The sequence below is a fragment of the Thermobia domestica genome, chromosome 8 (assembly GCF_964235325.1).
Source record: "Thermobia domestica chromosome 8, izTheDome1.hap1.1, whole genome shotgun sequence".
In the NCBI taxonomy this organism is placed as follows: Eukaryota; Metazoa; Arthropoda; class Insecta; order Zygentoma; family Lepismatidae; genus Thermobia; species Thermobia domestica.
Window position 1 is genome coordinate 122,546,518 of NC_137461.1, and position 26,551 is coordinate 122,573,068.

The following is a 26,551-nucleotide window of genomic DNA, read 5'->3' on the forward strand; positions in this document are numbered from 1 at the left end:
AGCTTGTGTGGGATTTTTAACATACCTATTTCTATAATAGTAGAATCCATTTTTTTGTTTATAGTGAACAGTGCCATGGAAAATCAGCGCCCGGGGCGAGAGTATAGTACGATGTCACCGTATATATGAGTGACATCGACAGACTAGCTACGAAGCGCCACCATGGTTGGCACGAAGCTCAATAACATTTTCAAAATAAACCCTACCTTTCCTTAATTTTGAGCACATTTTATTATGTTTTTCCTTGTATTTTACACATGTGCACATGCACTTTCCTAACATGAGTAACACACTTCCTCCGAAATGTGTGGCCAATTTTTTCGGCGCCCGGCACTGACAGTGGATAGAGTAACTGTAATATCTATATTCCCAACGACGAAGGTGCTGGTTCAAGATGGATGTTAAACTCCTTCATTGAAGAGGCCATTAACGTATCCGATCTAAGCCCACAACTTCTTGACCAAATAATAGAATGATCATGCGACAAGTCTTTGCAACTGTTTTTTTGTAACGAAGACTTGGACAAGTTCTGCCTGATGAGGAGAGAAGAATATCCTGGTCTGGTGATTGCTGCTTTAAAAGTAATAATTCCATTTGCTATATCGTACTTGTGCGAAAGTGTATTTTTTTATCGTAAACATTAAAACAAAATATAAGAAATTGCTTATCAGTTGAAAATGGCTTGATAATGTTCGTCATGAAGATTGAACCGGGCATTGCTGCACTAGTGAAATTACACCATGCTTAGGTATCTCATTAGGTTTTAATTTTAATTGTATTTCAATGTGCAGGTTTTGTTGCATGTGTATTTTTCTAGTATTTCTATATACAGTTCTCATTAGTTTTATATCATACCTCTTTGATTTAAATTCATTTTTATACAACTCTACTAACTAACTAACTCTATGGCCTATGGAACCCGGAGGTTCAATGCCGCGTTCACAAAAGCTCTACACTGATTTCTATCCTTAGCCAATTGGATCCAGTTTCTACTTTGTATTCTTATCTCAGCGAGATCCATCTTAATATTGTCCTCCCATCTGCGCCTAGGTCTTCCTAATGGTCGTTTTCCGATTGGTCTTCCAGTCAAGACTTTGAAAGCGTTTCTACTTTCTTCCATTCTAGCTACATGACATGCCCACCTAAGCCTCCTAGACTTGATTACCCTAACAATGTTGGGTAAACCGTACAAATTATGTAGTTCCTCGTTATGAAGTTTCTGCCATTCCCCATTCCCGTTCCTCTTGGGTCCGAATATTCGTCTCAGAATCTTGTTCTCAAATACTTTCAGTCTATGTTCTTCCCTCAGAGTAAGCGACCATGTTTCGCAACCATACAGAACAACAGACATGATTATCGTTTTGTATATTTTAAGCTTCAAATTTCTCGACAGAATTCGTGACGACAAGAGACTTTGAACCGAATAGTAACACGAATTCTACATCCTTTGAAAATGTTCAGTAGACTTATTTTTTATTGTTCTTTACAGTGTGTATAAAAAATAAAAGTATGCCTATCAGAACAAAATTAAAAATAATATTTAAAAATAATTTCTGGTATTAGATTCTAACTATATTTATCTCTTCCGCTTACCTTCGCGATCCCCTAGGGGCCGCGACTCCCAGGTTGAGAAACTAGGCATACATGAGTTATGTTGGAACATACATACATACACTTTTATGTGTATAAATGCAGATAAGAGAGAGTTGAGAGAGAGCTATTAAGGAATTACCGCTCTCAATCTCTTCACTTTACTTTTGCGATTCGTGAATTTCTTACGTGACAGTTTGGGGCTAGCTAGTTTTTTGTCTTGGACCACGATCCGATTTTCGATATGCTCTACCTAAATGCTGCAATGCGAATATTGAGAAGTTATCTGCGATGAAAGTAGCTGCAAATAAATACATTACATAACTTATTTATTGCTATTACACGATTTTTTAAATTTGTATTCAATATTCACACATAACACACCGACGTTCTGTCAATACCTCAGATGTTATATTTTAAAGATAAGAATTACTTATGTCGTGAAATAATATGAATATATATATTCAACTGATATATACAACTGATGATATGAATATATATATTCAACTGATATATACAACTGATGAATTGTAATTTAACTATTTTACATAATTTTCATGCATTGAGGAAAGTAGAATATCATAAAAGAATTTCACCTGAACGGGTATCGAACTCACGATTTAAACGCTCGGTGGTGTACCACTGAGCTAACATGACCGCTTTTCGGAAGCTGCTTCTGAAATATAACTGAGCTCATACGTAAATGCTCTTTTCCGTATGGAAATCACAATGACGAAACGAGAGTGTGAATACATAGTCTCGAAATATTGTATCATTAAGTATTTCAATGTTACTTTTTTCTACACTTAATACCATTTCAACATGTCTTATTATATTTAACAGAAGGAAAAACATATCTGTACATCGTTTCCCGATTACTAAGGTTGGCTTTGGAGGTTCGAACCAGCAGCTTTAGTTTGCTGTTTTCCGAAGATACCCGCAGTTGGACTTCGAAAGTGTTCGTCTCAAAACAGCTATCATCATATCGCTCAATCTGTTTGGTATATGGTATATGTTTTTATACGTGTAAAGTCAGTATAACAATTCATTCTTTAAACAGCTTTTCGTATGTATTAATATTCCTTTATAAAAACTGTTTTAATATTATTATTATTAGGGCGCACCATTTTCAGATTTCTTTCGCAAGTCGTTGACCAAGTCGTTCCCCACCAGCGTTGCCAGACTCACAGCTCGGAATTATTCCAAAACCTGATCGAACTTATGCTAGATTCGGTCAAATTATGCTAGATCCTCATAATTACTAATTCAGGAGTTTAAAAAACCGAAGTTGAGATACGATAACGTAACTTAAAATACACAGAGAGCAAGAATGCATGGATAGAACTCATTACTTCACGCACCAAAATTTTAACTCAACTAAATTACTGCAGTCGTTGCCAGACTCAATGGCGTATATATCGTATAAATGAATGCAAAGTTTTTGTTTACATATTTTGAAAGAAAATTACTTCGCAGCATAAGCGGAGTTGGGAATCGTCTACTGGGGGAGGGAGGCAGATTTTTGGTCGGTCTCGGAGCTGTCATTTCAGGAATAAATATGATCATGAAGTCAGAAATAAAGATGGTGAAGTTGTCAAAAAGTTGAGGGGAGAATGGCCCCCATAGCTCCGCCCATGCCTCGGAGTTAAAGGATTAGAAAACCATGGGTGGAGCCACAAAAAAGCCCAAAGCCGTTTCGAACTTACTTTGGAAAATAAGACTGCCTGTATGGTTTACCAACTGTATGAATCAATGGAAGAGGGTACATTTCTGCCGTTCTTTTTCTTCCCACGACCAACTTCTTTCTCATCTCCAGGTTTTACGGCTTTTTGATAAACTTGCTGAAATTGTGCTAGATTTGGGCAGGATGCTAAAAGCAAGATGCTAGATGTTAGAGACATGCAAATTATGCTAGATCTAGCATCATTATGCTAGATCTGGCAACGCTGTTCCCCACAATAGGCGTGTCGTGCAAGTAACCAATCACACGTCAGGTACTAGCTTTTACCTATTGCTTTCTTCTCACAGCTCAGAACATTGGTAACTATGGATAGACGTACTGCAGTAATTACTTTAATGGAGTTGGAAGGTTATTCTGCAACTGCAGCTAGCAGGCGAGTAGGTGTCCCGGCCTCTATAGGAAGGCGATGGATTCGGAAATATGGTGCTACAGGTCAGACTGGTAATTTACGATCTCCTGGTCGTCCGCATGTGTCAACCGAAGCCCAAGATGCGAGATTAGTAAACGAAGCCCAGTTAGACCCACTAAGGACGTCTAGACAGCTAAGGGAAGCTTCTCTCTTTCCTGGTAGTAAGCATACACCTCTGCGAAGGCTTCGTCATGCAGGGTTACGTGGCCGTGTTGCTGCCGTGAAGGAAAAACTCTCAGACGACCACAAAATTTACCGTCTCGCGTTTGCACAGGCGAATGTGGGTCTCAATTGGGAAAACGTAGTTTTCTCAGATGAATCCATATTCACAACATCAAAAGAGGGACTCCGTTTTGTGTATCGTCCGAGAGGCACCCGATATGACCATGGATATGTGGCTGCTTGCAATCGCAGTGGCCATGTATCTATTTTATGTTCGGGTTGGATTTCCAGTCGCGGAGCAGGACAGCTTCATAGAATTGAAGGACATCTGGACAATGCTCAGTACTTAGACATTATCAGTAATATCATGGTGCTATCTGTACGAGTATTTCAGCCTGATGGTGTAATTCAGTTCCAGCAATACCAGTCGCCAATACATACTTCCCTTGTGATTCAGGAATGGTTCGCAGGGCACCCTGAGATTGATTTAATCGACTGGCCGCTCGTGGAGCAGACCTCAATCTCATGGAAAATATGTGGGCAGAAGTGAAGCGTACTCTAAGGGAAAGTTGGCCTGAGGAAGATCCACCAAGAACTCAGGATGACCTGTGGCATCTTGTTTCCGAAGCATGGCTGGAGGTAGGAGAAGGAGATAGATTTGTCACCCATTTAATAGATTCCATGCCCAGAAGAATGGAGCGTGTAATAAATTCAGAAGTGTCTTGGACACAATATTAATGTCCCCGCCTTAACTCCCGAAAACAGCCCTTTTCAGGGCTACCTAAACGCTTCTGAAAATATTTCTGGAAGTAAACCACTCCTTGTATCCGATTTCTGTGCAATCCAACTAACAAAAGAATGATAATTAGCTGTAGGCTTTGAACTCAAGACCTCTTCATTGGCAAGTCCGTACTCTACCAGTGAGCTAACATGAACACGCAAACCCAACCTGAAGAAACACGACTTTCAATATCTGGTATTCGATGACAATCATTCTCATATACTTGGCAAATATATTCAACTTGGGATATTCCGCAACACACACGCACACACATAAACAAAGCGAGAGAGAGAGAGAGATGAATATACGAAAGCATATTCAACGTATTCGAATGAGACTCTAAGTAACGACATTCCGTTCTAAAGAGAATTTGTGTTTCTTCCCGTGACGTTAAGGGGATCGGGAAAAGTTGTGTGTCTTGAAGCAGGATACGACTTTGGATACGACTTTCTATATCCGTAGGAATATAATGTGTTTCACGAATGTAAATAACATGCTGTAATGAGAATATTGAGAAGTTACATCTGTATGACAAATAGCTGCAAATAAATACACTACATAACTTATTTATTGCTATTAAACGATTTTCCTAACTTGTATTTACATCCTCATATATAATACCGACCTACTGTGAAAATTATCTCAGATGTTATATTTTAAACATAATAATTACTATGTTCTGCAATGATTATGTTATATATACACAACTTGTGTATTCTAATGTAATTATTTTATATAATTTTTCATGCATTGCGGAAAATATAATTTAAAAAAAGGATTAACCTAGACGGGATTCGAACTCACAACCTTATGATTTGAAATCCGACAGCTTACCAATGAGCTAACACAAGGAGTTCTAGAACTATGCTTCTAGCGATGTATAACGGATCTCAAGATAATTATGAAATTCATATCCATTACAAACGCTGTTTCTGTTCTACTTTGACTTTTATTTTAGTACTCAGGCGATAATTATGTTCTATGTCTTAACTTTGAGCATTCTTTTACATATGGAAAGATTCTTTAACGTATTTAAATGTTCCATTACGTATGGAAAGGTAAATGACAAACAAGCATTTGCTGACGTTAATAAAAGGTTTCGAAATATTGTATCATTAAGTATTTCAATCAATGTTGCTTTTTTAAACACTTGGTAACAAGTCTTATTATATTTAAAAGAAGAAAAACACATCTGCAAACTTTTTCCCGATTGCAAAGGCTGGCTTGGAGGTTCGAACCTGGCTTACTTTTTCCCGAAGATACCCGAAGTTGGACTTAGAAAATTATTGCCTCAAAACACCAATAAAGAATGCGCTCAACCTTTTTGAGACAAGGTGTACGTGGTATTTATGTGGAAAAATAAAGGTGCATTTGATCTTACATGCTATTATGCTTACATGCTTACATACAAGTCACATGCTATTTTTGGTCTTGCATCCCCATTTCTGTCCACAGTCGCCTGGAAAAACTTATTTTCGGACACCTCCTCGTATTTACATACTTTGAAATCTTATAATTATATTACTTCTACCATGTTCCTTGGTGTTCCTCGTAACGAGTTTTCTGTTAATTTCATGTATAGGAACCTCTTAGGTGAGTATTCTTTTTTAATCCTTTCCACATATTCATATCAACGTAACCTACGTTTTTGTAATCCTTTCTGTATGCTCCATTATTGATTGCTTATTATTCGATCTTCTCTTTTATCTTTCAAAAAATGTGTCTTAGGAAGTCTCATTTCCATTGTTAGGTTTCATCATTATCTGGTTCCACAGCGCTGTTTATTTATAGATACGAAGTAAGCGTTGCATAATAGCATTTTAGCTTTTTCAGGATGTTCCAACCCGATTTCAGATATTTCACGCTTTCGTGGAGCTTTTCTCCTTGCTTATCTCTTAGTAATCTCTTTTCCCATTCGATCACTTATTCCATTTCTGAATCAAGGTATTCGGAAGTTTCCATCACAGCTTTATTTATTTATTTATTTGCTTCTTGAACGACCCGAATTCCACATTTCTCTTGGTTTCTACGGAAACCGTATTCTTCTGTAAACTTTGCTAGTAACATCCAGTTGTCTTCATCCTTGTTTGAACCCTACCAAACTCATTACATCGTCTGTAACTATGTACATGTTTCTATTCCTCTGTTTTATTATTATTATTATTATTATTATTATTATTATTATTTAACTATAACCTCCATAACGAAGTTTAATAGTATACACACACAGCACATTGCCTCATTTCACACCATACTTTACTAAGAACCATTCACTTTTTCCATGGTAGAATGCACTTTGGACTGATTGTCATCACCATAAGAAAAGAAAATGATTCAAACTACATGTACTCTAACTGAATCATCATAATAAGCATAGGTATTCTGCCATTATTGGCAGGTCCTTTGCCGCAACTGAAAAGGCTCATGCTCTTCCGCTAACATTTTCACCTTCATATACAAATTTTCTATTTTGATATCATCCATCAGTTGTAGCTTTTTTCGCTCCCTCCCTCTTTTCCTGTCCCTCGCGATACAGTTCCTTCTTAGCCAATGTCCCAACCAATTTCTCTTCCTCTTCTTAATAATATCTAAAACTGTTCTTTTCTCTTCCATTCGACCCAACTAATTCCCTCTATTCTTCTCCACGCTTACATTTCGAAAGCTTACAGTCATTTCTCATCATTTTTCCTAATGTGCATGTTCTTTCCATAAACAGAACAATACTCCATACGAAGCATTGTATGAATCTTTTTCTCAATGCTTTATTCAAGGTCCTACAAAACAGATTTTCTTCTTCCTTAAGGTTCCTATCCCTAGTTTTATTTTAGGTTCGCACTTCATATCATCACTAATAATACTACCCAGCTATCGAAAACTAGTGGGTTGAACACCAAAACTTTTCTCTTCAAATAAACAGTTAACTATACTTGCCTTAATGCGATCACAATATCAGCATAAACACCAGATACCGAGTAGAACTGCACATTCCGAAGTAATAGTCCAACAAGCAGCATACCCAGGAGAGGTGGTAGATGAATAAAGCTAATCAGTACTCCGCCTATATATGCACTAACAACCAGGAAGATAAGCCTAAATAGTTGAGAATCTGGTACTACCAAGTCTTCTAGTAATGTATATAAAACTCCCCATGTTAAAAATAACATTAGAACGGACGTTGTAATTATCATTGGCCATCCATAGTTCGGACATATTTTGGTCGGTTGAACTTGTTCCATGAACCATATCAAACAGGACTTACATCCACGATCTTCGTTTATTCTAGAAAAAATAAGACTAAAATTAGTATATAATTCACTGTACAGTCATATATATCGAAATAATACTAAGCAATGGCATGTTTTCCTTCCTTCTTTTTATTCATTTACTTATTCACTGCAAGTCTAAAATATTCAGTATCTATTTAAGATCTAGATAACCTATTTAAGATCTATTTAAGTCCTAGAGGAAATTTGCAAGGAAGTGGATGCCCAGGTTATTTTCAGCACAACGGAATATTATGTAAAGCATACTACTAATACAACGAAACCCTGTTTAAGTTACCCACATTTTTTTTTTCCGAACTAGAATGATATGCATCAATTTCCTAGTAAGTAAGATATAATTCTGTGAAACCAAAAGTCATCGTCTTTGACGGGTTTAATTTTATTTCAGTGTCTATTACAGGGTTTGAACTGTCAGCTCAGCCAGTTGGCTCATGTTAAAAAAAAAAAAAAAAAAAAAGTTTAAAAGACAAGTTTATTATTATTGTCTTCTTAAAAGATTTAGAAATGAGTACATTAACACATTTCATGGAATACCCCTTTGTCTGTGAACAGTACTATGACTATAATCAGGGCTTGAAAAATCCACTCGCCTGCTCGCCAGTGGCGAGTATTTTTTTACATTTAGCGAGTAAAGTCCGATCAATCAAAAACGTAAATTCAAGAGTAAACAGCAGATGCCACTCTTTTTTAATTTGTAAGAGGCATGCCAATAAACAAAATAAAAAAATGTATTGGTATGTTTGCTGTGTCGAAAAGTGATTTTTGTTTATTTGTATAAACACTGTGACTACAAAATGGTCTGGCTAGTAGATTTTTTGGCTGGTGAGTACTTGCAAGCAAGAATTTTATTACAATATTAAATATCAGTACTTAATTGATCAGCTTTTTTTTTCGCACGTATACTTTACTAAAGACAGTTCTAGACTCTCGATGCTCAAACTAGAACTATTTACCACCTTAGATAATTGTGATACAGTACCAGTTCACAGACCATGACTCAAAATAGAACAGAAGTTCAAGGACATTCGTCATTCCTCTTGTAGTAACTTAAAATGGACCCGGCCAGACTGAAGTATACTTTCTCTCTGACTTCCTGTGTTGTTGTTGCATTTGTGCCACGAATAGTTTATTAGTTTCTCGTGAGATTGTGAAAGGTTAGCACATCTCAAATGATGACTGTTACAGATTATAATTGTGTTTTTTTCTTCAAGAGTGATGTATTCAGTAAAACACAGAGTGTATTTTTTTAGGTCTGCGTCTGAATTGTATCTATTGGGGAAACCCGTGATTTCTTTTTTAATGAACCTGATAAGTATACAAGTATACTAGATTCCAACATTTAACATTAATGTTGTGCATAAAGATAGTTGGAATATGATCCCACCTGCAAGAAACAGAAGAGGGCATTTTGAGCAATATTGTTTGATTGTAACATAAATTACAATTTGCGGTACATATTTGAGTTCTGCTCATGATAGTGCTAATAGACGTCTACTTTTAATGTGCAATTACCAGAGAACTCGTTTCAATGCAGAACAGGTAGTTTTACGTAGGACACTGATGTTTGATCTGGTTTTTTTGTTCTTTTCCACTCGAAGTATAAGACAGGACGTACAGTTAAAATAAAATCCCAAATACTACATAGGTTTCATCCGATAATTTGCGCTCTTACCAGGAATCGAACCTAATACCATACGCATTAGTTATTTAGCTAAGGAGAATGACTACTGATAATTTTGTATGTTATCCAGATTCCTATTTCGAAAAATAAGCCTCAGTACTTTATCTACTTATTTTATTATTCACGTTTTATTTGAATCTGAACTTGTTTCTGAAGAAAACTTCTGTCTGTACCATCTAACAAGATAGGTAAATATCGTCTCGAACTTGGGAAATCCCAGGTCGGATCTTCGCTGACAGTTCCAACTTATTTTTTCTTAATTAGACGTTAGAATAATCTGATTTTAACACGGTTATTGTAGTTTACAATTCTAGGACTTCTCCGTAATCTAATAACATAGTGCTCGCTTCTTATGCGTGCCATCCCAAGTTCAAACTCTATCCTATCTTTGCTTTTATTCATTCACACTTCATATCATCACTAACAGTATTACCCAGGTATCGAAAACTAATTATCTGTTCTATTTTCTCCCTTTCTACTTTTATATTTGACACCGACCGCTTCTTTCCAATCACCACGACTTTTGCTTTTCTAACATTTACTTTCATCCATATTCTTCACAACCCTTCCTGAAGTTTTCTAACATCTTTTTAATTTTCTTTTCAAATTCCGCAACAACCGTCATATCATCTACAAATCGTGTGTACTCTAATCATTCTACCTCCTACCGAAACATCATCTTTATTATGTAGGCTCTTTCTCATTGTTTCTTCTAGATATATATTAAATAATGTTGGCAAAAGAAAACTACCCTGTCAAACTCCCCTCCCAATTGCACTCTTCTGTGTCATTTCTTCCCCTATTCTAACACTTATTTGTTGGCTCATATATAAGTTTCAGTATGGATATTATACTGAAACTGTCAAATAATGTTTACAGAAATCGTAGTTTTATGATGAGTTTAGGAGGAATTTCAAAATTATATCATTCAAATGAAACACTATTCCAGTTATGTAATATCGAATATAAATTATATCTGAACACCAAATACATAGCAACAAAGTGTTATGATTTAAATAATATCAATAAAACTCCTAATGTACACTGATGGAACGCTTACATTACCTTACATTACCTTACATTGCTTACATTACATCACTGATGGAATTACAGAAGATCTTAATTTTATCCTATCCGTGACTAATATTGAACTACAGTACGCATACTTTGAAATAAAGAAGGCGCCCGAAAATCTTTTCATCTTACATAAATTATTATTACATGGTAAGGTCGAAAGTGCTGTGTGTGTGTACTTGCAGGAAGGACATACACCACTATTACCAACGTTGTGTATGTATGTGATAATATGTATCCGAGCCTTTTGGGAAAGCTACATTCGTAACCTTTCCGACACTGATTATAGTACTAAGTCAAATAAGTGTAAGACAAAAAAAAAAAATTCCGTGTTTCAAAGAAAGGGATCAACGCTGAGCTGAATCGCAGCAAAACTGGCCCCTTGATATTGCTGGGCTCTCCAATATTGGGCATCGTAGATATCGAAGGCTCCGGCATATCCTCGACGTAGTGCAAAAAGAGCGTTCCTTGGTGCGACGCGAAAGCTAACCGTCTCAAAGAATACCAAGGACAGTACAACGTTCACCCGCGACTGAATATCGCATTATTACGCAAGACTTACATCTGGGAAAGAAGCATAAACAAGGCTACCGTAGAGTTTTGTAAACTATTTTCCCTGCTGAAGGTTTGCCTATTCTCCTGACAAAAGATTGTTTAATTTTTCCACTTTCTCATAATTCTATTAGTTTAGTTAGATGCCTAAATTAATGGTAGGACACTAACTGCCTATAAAATGGCCTAGCCTACGAAATAAGGAATTATATGTGAGCATATACATGGCATTAAGACTATTACCTGTTAACGAGTTTCACGGTCCAACTTCAAAAACTGACATTAGATCCTGATAAAATTTATATGAAACCCAAAAGAAAGTATACTCTTTGAAACTAAAAAGAATAATCAAAATTGGTACATCTATGTTGAAATTATGCGTAAGCATGCACACAATGAAGTCGCTTAATTACGATATTAACACTATCAACCGTTGAGAAGTTTCATGGTTTTGCTCCGTTGAATCACCAGATTCTAATGAAATTTATATGAAACTAGCGCGAAAGCATATTTTTTCAAAACAAACAAACAAAAAAAAAAAAAATCAACAAAATTGGTGCACCTATGTCGGATCACAATTATGGTATGAACACTGTCAACTACCGAGCAGTTTCATGGTCTAGCTCTGAAGACTATTGTTATATCCTCTTGAAATATATATGAAAGCAACGGAAAAAAATACATTTGAAAAATAAATAAATATATAAAATCGGTGAACCTGTGTCGAAACATATGTACAACATACATATAAACGAGTCGAACTGAGAACTTCGTCCTTTTTTTCAAGTCGGTTAAATAGACGTATGCATCTCAGTTCAGAAAGTCAGAGACGCCACACTGTCTACATTAAGGGATTCAAGATGTTGTAGTTATAGTGGTTTCAGAGTTACGACCATAACCATAAATCATGGCACAACACACCCTGGATACAACTTAATGCATCTGTAACCTATTATTCTATATTGTTGTATTGATTAATCTCTAAATCCCAGATAACTTATTACTTCAAAGCTGCTTTCATTATCGAGAACGACTACTTTGTTTCCTTGACATTAAAGAACTTTTCAATAATTTGCCTGATATCAAAGAACTTTTCAGTAATTTCCGTGACAAAAATAAAATTTCCTGACATTCCCTCACTTTTCTTGATTTTCCAGATATGTGGGAACCCTGGAGGGGAAGACGAACAGTCGAACACCATCTTGCAGATAACAGGTTTGCACTGACTCTAGACGAGGCACGAGTATATCTGTGGGAATGTGATAACAAGAGAGCCATTTTCTATCGTTTCCATGATTCCAGAGGTCCTTCTGACCGAGAATATGAATTTGCCGATTTTTCTACACTGCTTTATAATTACTGCTGTAATGGCTGCGTAGAGTGAACTAAAACGCGAAGATCTATGTTAATACCAAGATCAAGGCAAGATCCTCGAGAATTTACCAGACGAATGTTTTGGACCCACTATACCGCCATGGTATTTCATCCCTACAGAACAGTGGCACATCTCACGTTCTCATTTATCAGAACAAGATTCCAGTCATGAAGCGAAGTTAACGGCGGTGACATGCATGAAGCAGACAGCACGTAAAATGGGAATTCAAGCAATCTCTTTTTAAACATTTTTATGCAATTCTTTGATGCATCCCGCATGGATTTTTGAGGGTTTCCGTTGTTCAAACAAACGTTAAACTTCGACAGCTACGCACACACAACAGTCTTTCGAAAACCTGTCAAGAATGGAATGCACCTGATAAAACTGTGCTTCAGCGCAGTTTTCTTCAGTGGAAATTTACAAGGAGATTTGCACAAGTGTCACTCACCGATTTGAATGAAACTTTGTTTACTTGTAGAACATCGAAAGATAATCGACACGTATTTTTTATTTCGGCAATGGTGCGTGTTTAAGGATAGAAACCACCCTTTGAACGGTAGGGATGGTCTCTAAGCATAGACAGAAAACAATCATTTAATGTGCGAGAAAACATACTGCCCGTGGGTGTTACGGGAGCTAATTCAGAATCTGACGTTCAAATTACAAAATTCAAAATGAAAGATCCAATATGGTGATTACAATTACTGGTCGATTTCCGCCACAGGCAATCTGTTCTTTCCACCTTTATAATTGATGCTTCGAAGTCAATCGTTTAAAAATTTTTAACTGTTTCAAATTTTAATTTATGTTTTCTTCCCCATTTCCAATACTCAACAGCCTTCCTCTTTTATACGTCATCAATGTCTTTGTCTTCACATTCGTGTAATTGGAAACTGGAGTGTATTTCTATTTTAAATGTATTGTCATTGCTGCCTTCAATTGCACATGGTTCTCATTGAATAATCAAATGATCTTTTTCTAAGTGCAAAGTATCATAAGTTTCTATAAACAACGAATTGCCAATTGAATCCTTAATCAAACATTCAAGCTGTGAACTAAACGCTCTCTCGTCATCATTTATAGAGGATTCTAAATTATATTGGCGGTGGTCGAAAGTTACTGTCGAAAGTTTTAAAAGATTTTTCGGATTTATTAACATATTATACAAACAAAAGATAGAAAAAAAAAAAAAAACGAAAAATGTAATGTGGTGTTTGTCATAATGATGAGCAAATGTGCTATTTTACGAGAAAAATATCTATCGAAATCAAATGTCTCAGCGAATATGTTATAAAAGTTGCATTACCTTTAGACTGCCGAATACAGCTTTCACGATTACCACTGCCAACTTCGATCAACGTTAGTAGGGAATAAGGCTAGGCGCTCGCTTACATACAGCAGGCGAGATTATACAACGCCACCTAGGTAGAGAATACAACGCCATATACCCCAGGTAGCATTGGGTTATTTGTCTTTTGTTTTCAGGCCGCGACATTTCGCAACACGGCGTGTGATTATCTTTTAATTCTACTCATCACAAAACTCTCACTCACTGGACAAACTAGTGTTGGCCATGAAGCGACGAAAATTCTTTCATTACAATACTGAACCAATCGATGGTTAGATTTAATCAGTCGTTATATAATCGAGTCGAAATTGTGATCCTTTTTTCAGCCCTTCCCGGCGGGAGCTAATGTGATTCGGATTTCAGTAGGTTCCGTCTCATATAGCTTCGCTGCTAAAAGGGACGTTAAACTCAAATCTACTTTCAGCTTCACTATTATATTTAACAATCTATTTTAACGGTAAAGAAACTGAAGACGAAAATTTCGGGCATCGGAGTTAAAGTACGAATAAATTGTATTATCAAAATTAAACCTACTGTCCCTACCTACTGTTCTTCAAGGTTTAACACGGGACTAAAATATACTATAAATCACTATAAATAAGCACCCCGAATATTGAGGGGCGAGAGGGTACACTTCAAATAAGCACCCCGAATAGTGAGAGATGCAGAACTTCACTTCAATCAAGCATCCCGTTAAAATAAATACAGAAAGGGGTTTCAAATCGGTCTGCAACTTTCTCGCAGTAACCTCTGCCAGCTATAATTGTTCTTGGCTAACTGAAGAGCATTTCAAACCACCAGACTTTTAGCAATTGTAATCACCATATTGGATCCGCTATTTTGAATTTTGTAATTTTGACATCAGATTCTGAATCAGCTCTCCCTACCCTTCCCCTTGACAGTAATTTTATTCTACATTAAATGGTTGTTTCTATCTATGCTTGGAGATCGCCTCTAACGTTCAAAGGGTGGTTTCTACCCTTAAACCCGCACCATTGCCGAAATAAAAAAGAAAATACACGTGTCGATTATTTTCCGATGTTCTACAAGTATGCAAAGCTTTATTCAAATCGGTAAGTGACACTTCCGTAAGACTCCTTGTTAGATGCAGGGACATCGATGAGATAATAGACAAGTTTGCACATCAAACACAACCGCTGGTGCCATCGAGGCATTTCTTAAACTGATAAAAATGTCAAATTCGTTACAATAAATCTGAAGCCACTTCTACAGCCTGTTGTGCTAAACATAAATAGATAGAGTGCACACAATACGCTAAATTAAATGATTTTTTACGTATATTAATGATGTAGTGCAGTGTAAAAGCACGTATTGTTTTTTTTAAAAATCACCATACTATTCACTTTGCTCCTATTTCAACCTCAACGAATAGTAATAATTTTTAAGAACCAAGGAATGTACGCCATGTTTCATGAAAACCAATCTGTTTAAAGTACACCTGAAAAATATTCTTTAAGCTGGGCTGAATTCACTCCCTGGTCTCTGAATAATACCAATTCTAAGCAACAGACCCCATTGTAAAACCTCAAAGAAAGTACACGATACGGGTCACCTAGCAGAACAACGCGCATCTCCATATCACTTAAGCAACTCAGTATTCTATATACGGTATACGCATGCTCCTATGACTGCTAGGTCTCCAAACCTAATTTATAAAGAGCACATATGGGATATTGTGACATAGCGCCAACCGCCACTGGTCTACGTCAATGACCATCACACACAGCTATGCCAAGATCTACAGCAAGTGTGGGACACCATATCCCAGACAGTCATTCAGCATATATACGACCACGGTCTCACTTAAATAACTGATTGCATGACTGCTTGGAGTGAATACACGTGCTTTGTGAACATCCTGAATTGGTCCCACGGTATTCTAGATGTTTCACGGATGCCATGTTGGGATTGCTACAAATGTATAGTATCCAATGTACATTAAAAAACAAATGAATGTAGTTTACGACAGACTTCCAAATTATGGGGATCTGAAAGGAGATGGAAGCTATTCCCTGGGACGTTGAATCTATATCAAAACAAAATAAATTATTATATTTCTAAATTATTATTACATATAACTACATATAATATGTGGAAATGTTGTTAAATCATTGAATAGAGACAAGCTTTGGCAAAATCCTCTCTTTGATATGGATATTATAGAAAGAAATGAACTCATTTCTTAGGATTTACCAAACTGTTTCTACATTATTTACATATTCTTTTGAATTAATACAGGAAGGCAGCAATCATGTACACATTGTCCCTTAAGAAATACAATTTGTCTTATCTCGAAATTCATGTAAATCTACGCCATCCAATGATATTACACCTTATTTGTATAGTATGTCGTCCAGTTGTATAAATGTTCAGTGTTGTCCTTTGTGTTAGAGAAGAAACACCTCATCTAGTTCTTTTACATATGGTAAGGTGCTAAGAACGAAAACAAAATATATTTCTCGCTGCATCTTATTCTGATGCATGTAGACAGAAGGTAAAAAAGGTGTATATAATACTTATATGCGAATAACTCTGAATTATTAAGATGTTTAATATTTGTCAGATATAATATACAAAAGATTTCTTTTACGATTGAAAGGCACATAAACAAAACCTGGCGCTTGGCTATGGACAGCCATATGACTTCTAATTCAGCACATCTATTCCCATGATCCGTTTCTCAGGGTTTCTAGATCAGAGTGCGATACTAATTGGTTCAAGTAGGTAACTAATTGATTCACAATCCTGGACACCAAAACTTTTGAATATCCAGTCGAATCTGCGGGATGACCTCTTAAGTCTTTAAGGCTGAAAAAGGTGACAATATATAAAAATTACTTACTTCGCTTCATCCGCATTGCGTGTGTTATCCACTGCTGTTTCAGTAGCTTTGTAATGCCCTATAAAAATAAAAATTGAAAAATAACAAATAATATTAAAATAATAATAATTTCCTGTAACTATTGATAGAATGAAGTTAGTTACCGTACAGCTTTAGTTCATATTTTCTTTTCAACAAAGAAAGCAGTATTTTACTGGACATGAACAAATTCTTATCCTATGCTTTTTCCTTTTCGTATAATCCCGACTTACAGCCCTTAAAACCCAGAAAATATCTTCCCTCCCTCTGTGTGCTGTCAAACATGAAGTACTGCGACAGTATTATGTGTATGTAGCGATTTAAATGCAATGAAGATCCTCATTCAATATTCTACCCTATCCAATTTAAGACTCATTCGCTTAATTGAGAGTTTAAAGTTGATTTAAACTACTTCGAACACGTAGTTTTACACAATGAGATTGGCTTCAGCTTAGAGATCCTTAAAGACTAAACACAACAACACACTGAGCAAGACTATGTGATAATATATATAAAACACACAATCACATAACAGTTTCAACACAATAACTGGGACGTAAACGCTTCTTCTTACTCTATCCTCTTCATTGCATCCACTTCTCCTTAATTGTGTCCAGAACTTCTTTAAATCTCTTTTCCTCTCTTTTTCATCTGTGTTTAGGTCTCCTATTCTTTCCCAAGTAGCTAGAAGGAATGGAAGTTTGATGAAGACACAATTGTTGTGTTGACACTTGTTGTTTCTTGTGTGTTTGTGATTGTACGTGATTGTGTTATATATATATATCATCATATAGCCTTTCTCAGTGTGTTGTGTTTAGTTTCACAATATAGAAACAAGGCCTGATAGAATAGTTATTCTTAAAGAGTAACAACTGTTATTTTATAAGAATTCTAAACAATACAAAACGCTTTGTTGTTTATACATCAAGTTGAAAGACATACCTCAAATAAAAAGGTTAAAATAGAACTGTTAAAGTTATCTTTGTAATTATTCGAATATTTTTCTGCTGCTAACCTGCTATTCAAATATTCGAACGATTCTTTAAATAACCAATTTCATTCCAATATACGAAAAATTTATTTTTCGGATTTTAACATCACTAGTACGAAACCTAAATACATGTATGTAACCATTTCCCAAGCAAATCCCATAAAATGTGGTTCTGTAATCTACTTCTCCTGAAGATGAGAAAGTGTGGTGATGGACAGCCTATACTGTGAAGGTTGACGTTCCGATAACCCGCCAACTGAAACGGATTCGAACCCCAATCGTGATACAGAGTCCACGTTAATATGTCCCATTCTTCATAACCTCGGTGTTGTACAAAATGCAAACCACAAAAGACTCACACTTAAAACTTTACAGCTTAAAGAGATCCATAAGTTTAACGCCACAGAAGGAAAAGCTCCTCTTTATATTATACCTTGCGCTAAACCGATCTATCAAAATTATAGTCACCCACCTCCCTAAGAGCCAGCTGTATATTATCCAATTACTTTACTCTGTTGTTTGTCTTCAAACTATTTTCACTACTTTATAAATCTAATTTTCTTTCATATTTTGCGATCGTCACATCAAATGATATTCTATCAAATGAAATTCTTGACCAAAGAGACTAGATCAAGAATATCCATAACCAAAGAAGTATTCAACGAGAAAAGATCACTCTTAACTAGCAGGCTTAATGCTGGATTTAGAAAATAGTTGGTCAAGTGCTACATATGGTGCATTGGACTGTATGGTTCAGAGACTTGGACATTACGGAAGTTAGAGAAGAAATATTTAGAGAGCTTCGAAATGTGTGTTGCAGAAAAATGAAGAAGATAAAATGGACAGAAAGAACAACAAACAAAGATGTTTTGAAATGAATAGGAGAGAAGAGGACACTTCTAGCCAGATCCGTCGGAAGGGCAATTGGATTGGATACATCTTGCGAAGAAATTGTCTTTATACCACCACAGAAGGCAAGATGGAAGGAAAACGAGGCATAGGAAGAAAAAGAACATAACTGATCGATAATCTGAAAAATAGAAAAATATTGGGAGTTAAAAGAGGAAGCTGAAGATCGAGAAACGTGGAAGAAATATTTCCAGGCCCAAATCTTAAAAATCATTAGTCCCAGAACCTGCCGAAAGGCAGAATACTTAATAATAATAAGAATTCTAACAAGAAACAACATTGTAATTTACTCTACTACATTAGAAAATGAAATGAAATCTTTGAGTTTTACATCCCACGTTTATGCCGGTAGGCTAAAGGAGACGGTGATGATGAGTAATGAATTAAATGGTGGAATGAAGAAAGTGGGAGGAAACGGGAGAACCCCGAGAGAACCCACGCACACGGTGTTTGTCCACCATTTAATTCACAAAGTCCACTTGGCGGGGACTGGGATCGAACCCGGCACCCCAAGCACCAGAGGTGAACGCTCTACCACTGAGCCACCGCGGCCCCACTCTACTACATTAGAATGGCTTAAGACTTACTTACCAGCATGGCACATGGTAATAATTAGTTACAGCACATAAACCGAGCTTACTCCCACACTATAATTACATATACCGTTTCAGCGATGTTGATACATTCATATGCAGAATATGTGTATCTAATTCCTAATGTACGTATACGCATATAACTATGTAGCAACTGAACGAGTTTGTAAATGTATGACGACATCGCTTGTTTACTGAGAACAAACAGATATGTATTTGTATTTGTTTGAGATTTATTATTCATTAGCTTACGACTGAAAGATAAGGCAAAATGCATTAGCTCCTTCAATAAATAACATCCGAATGCTACCTGACCTTTTAATTATTAAGTGTGTATGCATATCTAAGTACAGCATTCACTTCTTGTCTTGTCCTAGACCACACGAATTTGTAATGGACGATCTCGGGGATTTTCTTGGATTTTCTCACTCTCTTCTACTTATCAATTCTTTCACATTATTCACCTGCCTTATTTATTATCCGCCTCCTTTAGTCCTCTGAGCATATTCGTAGGATGTTAAATGTTTTATTTCAGATCATTCACCGTGACAATACAAGATAAAATTGTATTTACGTAAGCACCTAATTGGTAAAACGGCAATTTGACGCTACGTTTCAATGAACAATTGTCATATTCTTCATGCATGTTGTTTGTTAGGAAATTATGTTGCTTGTAGAACTTCATATATTAAAATATCGAGCAATACTTTTGACAGTGTGAACACTAACAAGTATCTGCGATCAACATTAACAGACCAAATCCATATCTACGAAGAAAGTAAATCGACTGAAAGCGGAAATTCATGTTATTATTTAGTCCTAACTCTTTATTTTTGTGAAAAACTTAAAATATATAAAACCATAATTATGCTTTTCGTGCTATATGGTTGCAAAACATGGTCGCCTAATTTGAGGAAAGGATGCATACTGAAAGTATTTTAAAAAATAATCATGGGGCGAATATTTGGAACTGCAATAGGGAATGGCGAAAACTTCATAACAAGGAACTGCATCATTTATACCTGTTTACCATTGTTAGGATCACTTAAAACTGAGGCTCTGGTGGGCAGGTATCCCCGGACTCTCTCGTGACTAAACACGCATGCGTTTTGTAATTGCATCTTTAATTATCTAAAGTAGTGTTTGTCAAACTGCCGTCCGCCGACTACAAATGGTCCTCGTAATCTGCCCTTGAAACCCTCTTAGATTAAACATTAGGCCATAAAATACAGAAAAAATAAAATTCAAGTGAACTGTTTATTACACATTATAGCCGATAGTCTCACACAGATATAAAATAGATTATATAAATAATAAATCTTACAATTTAATATGGTAAAAGTTATTCAAAATCTAATAGCTTATATAGATGGATTATTTTATTTCTTCTACCAATATAAAATTAAAGGAATTTTTATTAACGCTATTCTAAAAATATAAATATACTGGTATCTAATCAAAATATAAAAAGTAATAAATGTGCCTTCGCAGGGGACAAGAGTAGGATGGTTCGTAGAGTATTCTGATTTTATAAGTGATGCGCACTTGAAACGGGTTTGAGAAACGCTGATATAAAGAAGTAAAATATTACTCTCGAAGAACAGTACCAAAATTACTCAGAGAAATATGATTACTTCAAATAAAATGCAACAATTTCAATGACCAACTCTACTCCTCTACGCTACTGCTAGGAATTCTAGCAAGTACCAACCAAATGCTATTGTAATTATAGTTGTGCAAGAAACACAAATTGCGCAGAATTCAGCATGCATTCCATCATACACATGCAGAAATAAGTTTGATATTTCTTACAGAAGTACGACTTTGAATGCAATTCGCTGGTTGTTTCGTCACCTTGCGAGGGTGTGGGTGACAATCGAAGGGTCTCTTGGTCTTCAACCTCACACGTTTCATCCCTTTTCATCCTGATTATAAGACTTCTTTAATGCCACAAACAGACGAAAATTTCAACGTTTCCTCTGAAAATATACGTGAAAAGATAAATAAGTAACCAATCTGCAAGTAAATTTCCCATGAACAAAACAAATTGGCAAAATTCTTAAGTAAAAAAACATCCAGAGACACAATTTTCTTGATATACGGCGAAGGCTGAAATATTTCTCAAAAGGGTTTTCTTATTATTTCTCGAAAGAGCTTATTATTATTATTATTATTATTATTATTATTATTATTATTATTATTATTATTATTATTATTATTATTATTATTATTATTATTATCATTATTACTACTACTACTACTACTACTACTTCCGTATGATTTGAGATTATTTCAGAAGCAACAATTGTCAGTTTCCGAAAATTTTATGGATGTATATACGTACCTTTTCACATTACCCAATGTTGTTGAATTTATTTATTTATTTATTCACAAAGTTTCATACAGCACTAGGCCAATTAGTTGAAACTTTACAACATAAAGGCAAAGAAAAAACAACAACAAAAACATAAAAGAATAAAACACAAAAAAGGTTCAACTATGAATATAAAAGAATAAAATTTAAAAAAAGATTCAACTCTCAATATACAAAGTTCTCGTCAACTGAGTTCTAAAATTTCTCTCAGAGATAAAAATGTTACATCCTGTTGACAATGTATTATAATCGTGCGCTAGCCTATAAAACAAGGAGCGCTTTACAAATCGATAACCTAGGTGTCTCATAAGTTAGCACGTTGAGAGAGTGAGTTCGCCGCTGAAGAACACGGAAGTTAATTTGCGATAGTAAAAATTCAGTCAATTTTGCCATTCATGATCTCATACAGGTAGAGTAAGTCAGCTCCCCGGCGTCGTTTGTCAGGGGAACATAAGTTCATTTAAGACATTAGTTCTTGTTTCGAGTAATTTTTACAACCAGTAACTTTCATGGGCTTAACGTAGAAGCCTCCAAAATTCGGACGCATTTGTAAAGACGCTGTAGTATCGCAAACGTAGAAGTCCCCCAGATTCTGATATTTGTGGTAATTTGTGCACCACTGAATAAGAAGTGTTGCATTTTAAGTTTTTGTCTAATATGTAGATTTGAAATATGTCATAATCCGATGTAATGCGATTTGAAAAATTATAACTTGATGTTAGTTTGGGAGCACTGTCAAACAGGGTTGTTTTATTTAAACAAAATGTTTAAAACAAATTTTGCAATACGTTTTAAACATTTTCTTTTAAACACGTGTATTTTTCAAGACTTGTTTTAAGCATATGTTTATTTTTATTTTATTTTTGTAAAAAAAATCTGCAAGAGAAAGAAAATTGTCAAAAGCGCTTGCATTCAGAAGACTATTTTCCTCCCATGTGAATGTTTTGATTTGTCGTGTCTGCAGCGGATCAATGTGGTGATCTACAATTTGCCTCTTTTTCACCCTTGTTTTTAACGTTTATTGTATTGTTTAAATGCTTCTCAGTTGACTTGCGAGAAAGTGTCGTAGTCGAAGGTTGAACTACTTGTAGAACTGATATTAAAAAATAACTAAAATAATTATCATGGAAACAAATTTTTGTGTTGTATTCAGAAAGCAAACAAAAGTTTATTTACTAAATTGCGGTTCTGAAATTAAAATATCGGAGGCATTTGTTGATACAGTACATGTTGGTTCTCAATCTCCGTACAAGTTGGAATCGTTTAACATGAGCTTTACGGGAAGAAAGAAAAGGGCATCATTTGGAGCAAATTTATTAAAATAACTCAAACTTTATCAGATGAGAAAACGACCATATGAGCTCGTTGCAAAACGTGTAACAAAGAAATGGTTGGTTTACTTCAAATAATGAAGATTCATTATGAATAATGCAATGCTATGAAAATACTGGAAACCCAAACAAATGGTAAAAGTGTTGATCCGAAAATTGCTTCTGATGATTCTAACGTCAGTGATGTGGTTGAGATGCAACTAAAAACTTCAGGTAATAATTAATTTTTTATCATCAATTTCTTTTTCATTATATTATGCAAATTTTATTTCGCCCCTCTCTCCCTTCGTCCACCTCCGTTCTAAATTTTCTTAAAAACTTTATATGAAGGGACAAGGCGAGAAAGCTCAAGGTATGGCACTCACCCGTGTAACTAACCATTAAACTGTGACACTTATTGTAATATCAGTGCCGAACGTGTGTCAGGGACAATTTGATCTCAATTTGTTCGTCTGTCTGTACGTATGTACCACGCTACAGGACGCAATTTTCGATCTTTTAACATTAAATTTTGAGGAAAAAAGCACGAGACTTCGGAATTTGCTGTAGATTTTGACTGCGATCCGACGTAAAATTTCAAAATTACTGGTTCGGATCCTACTTTAAACAAAAAGCCCTGTCTCATATAGCCTTGCTGCTGATGCAAGACTGTAATCAATCAAACTAAACAAACTAATTTTTTACGTTTCGAACAAATATGGGTTGCAGGATAAATTTGGCTCCAACCCAGTTTTTACAAAATATTTTTAGATATGGAACGTTCAGAGCACAAGGCATCAAAGTTCATTTTCAGAAAAATTCACTTTTGCCCAGCAAACGTAGTACTTTTGTAGCCAAGGGTACCAAATTGTTTTAGGGCTAAAATAACCGCACAGCCGTATTTCTGGTAAAATGCTAGCCTTGAAACATATAACATGACTCTCTTTGCATTTGAAATTTCGAATACCAATCGAAGGTGTCTGCCACGATTCTTGATAGCACAATCTGATATGTCATAGCATTTCCAAGTTCCATCATTCTCCTTCAACCTGTTCTCAATACACAAGGATGCTGAGGGCTTTTGTTCCACCATGTATATTGGTAGATTGTGTGAAATCTCCATAGTAGGTAGATTTTAAAATCAACCTAAAAAGCTTCTTACAACCAAGTACGTGCTTACGAGAGTCACTGGCATGAGGATGTAATAAAAGTTGGTCGTGATATGAAATAAGTTCAGAATTACTAATCTATACTGAAATATTTTGTACCCAACACAGTGTAGTCTTAACGAGAATAAAATAAATGAAAAGATCGGTTGCAAGAGCAAAAGAGTCTTAATAAATACGTTATTAGACGAGTTTGAAATATGTTTAAAATCATGTTTTAAACTTTCAAAATGTTTAAAACATATATTTTTTTGTGTCTGTTTTAAAACATGTCTAAAACATTTTGAACATCTTTTTCATATTTTAAACACATGTTTTGTTCTTTTTTCAAAAAAACTGTAATTTTTTCAACCCTGTTGCCAAATCTGGTGGTATTGCCGGATATAACAAATAATATGTCTTTTTTTTTTTCTTTATTTACTAGCTGAACCTGCGCTCTCTACACAGCGCATCATTCGCATACGAGTATAAATATCCTTCTCATTCCTCACATCTGTACATGTCCCCTTACAGACACAAGTGAAAAAAGTCTTGATTTTAAAAATATCGGCAAGGCGTATCATAAAGGGGACCTCAATATTTCGCACCGTTTACAAGATTTGAGCCTACTTCCGGTTGGAGTTTCTAATTCATGCATGACCAGTGTTTTCTTTCTCCTTCCATGCAGTATGTAATAAGCAAATACATTACATACGCAATTAATTATAATCGCATTTATATATGGTGTTCATTGGGCAAATCACTCCAAAAATAAAGATTCATCTTACTGGTTAAACTGGAAAAATGGTTATCGTTCCTTTTTCATTATTATTTGGCCATGAAATAAACGCCTGAGACATATGGAACGCCTATATACAACAGCGTGGTGTTCGAATGTATAACGCGTAGGATATGGTGCTTTAGTTTTTTGTTTTTTTTTTTTAATTTCAACGCTTCCATGCATACCCTAAAAAATGTAATAAAGAAATAACGGCCATGTTTTTAAAATATTCAGTTAGAACTGGACAATCTACGCAAAATTTCCAATCGATTAGTGAAAACGTCATCTTTCTAGAGCCTGTAGTTTCCGAGATCTCATTGTCGAAAGGATTGGCCACAAACATATAAATTTCCACAATATATAGTTTAAAAGAACTCGGAAGACGGAAGCACAATTCATGTGCATTGATTTTAGAGAAGGCTTATTAAAATACAAAGGCTTTGAACAACAATTTTATATCATAAACTTTATGAAAAAGATCTAGTTAACTGATTTATTTAAAGTACTCGTACTTAAAATGTTTGTCTCTGTTAAACGTGAAATCACACATAACCGTAAATGAAAGATTTAAAAGCCATAGTTATACGTTGGAGCTCGGGCGCTTTTAATTGCTATTGTAGCATTTTAATAGATAGATTAAATTAATGTATCAAGATGAATGGTCCTCCTATATATCCTCGTCAGTGTTCTAAATTAGCCTTATTTCTGTCTGGCTAGTGAAGAATGTTCTATACAGTATATTTTTCGGGAGACTGTACGACTGTTACTGGAATAGCAGTTTTACGAAACAAAAGAATAAGACAGAAGAAAGGTAGGTATATATACCCATACAACGTTAACGTGAATTTTCTTCTTCTCCGTCCACACAGCAGCTTTCCAATGTTTCCCACGCTAACGTTGATAGTTGGCTAAATAAAACGTGCACATGTAGTTTGAGAACTGTGTGTTTCTAAAGGTAAGTCATTTATCGGCATTCATTTTCGTATTAATGTATAAGCATAATAAAATAATTAGAATTATTAGACAATATTTAGTTTGTGACTCCAAATACAACTTATTTCCACGAATGAGATCTACTAGCATTGACGATATTCAGAAAAAATCAGTTGTATGTTCCTACGTTATTATTTTAGAACCCTTGACAACTGCAAAAAGTTGAATCCTTTGTGAGTTACCAAAGCAAGATGTTTAATTCTACTGTTGTGAAGTAAAATCTTGTTACCTACCCAGCCACTTGTGCAGACATTAGACTTCATACTTAACACTCTTTGTTCGGCAGTAAAGTAGTTAGAACATACATGTTATCGATTCTCACACGTGAAAAATAAAATCATGAACGTGAAGTTTTTTTGTTTTTCTTTTAATTCTAGGTAAAGTTACAAAAGATTGCCTCAAGCAAAAAAACATATATATATATAAAGTTCTTTTATTATTCCGTTAAAACTTTAACCTCGTATCTATGGAAGAGAAGGCTTTACATTTTCAAATGGAATCCGAATTATAACCAATATGAATTGATTCCGGAAACTCACACAAAGAAAGGATTTAGATTTCTGAGCTTGCGGCATCG

The 26,551-nt window shown here is 35.4% G+C and overlaps 1 protein-coding gene across 4 annotated transcripts in view; it reads right to left on the bottom strand.

Annotated features, from left to right (window-relative positions):
• LOC145693188 (sodium/hydrogen exchanger 9B2-like) overlaps window positions 1-26,551 on the bottom strand; it is a 96,207-nt gene that overhangs the window by 53,879 nt on the left and 15,777 nt on the right. For 2 of the 4 annotated variants that reach the window (XM_081768961.1, XM_081768962.1), the window contains exons 2-4: window positions 21,184-21,350; window positions 16,861-16,918; window positions 7,615-7,962 (exon numbers count right to left, since the gene is read on the bottom strand). In XM_081768961.1, coding sequence (XP_081625087.1) covers window positions 7,615-7,962; window positions 16,861-16,918; window positions 21,184-21,295 — 518 coding nt within the window. In that variant the 5' untranslated portion in view covers window positions 21,296-21,350. Of the gene's footprint in view, window positions 1-7,614; window positions 7,963-16,860; window positions 16,919-21,082; window positions 21,351-26,551 lie in introns of those variants that run through there. The other 2 variants (XM_081768964.1, XM_081768963.1) reach the window with 2 other exon arrangements.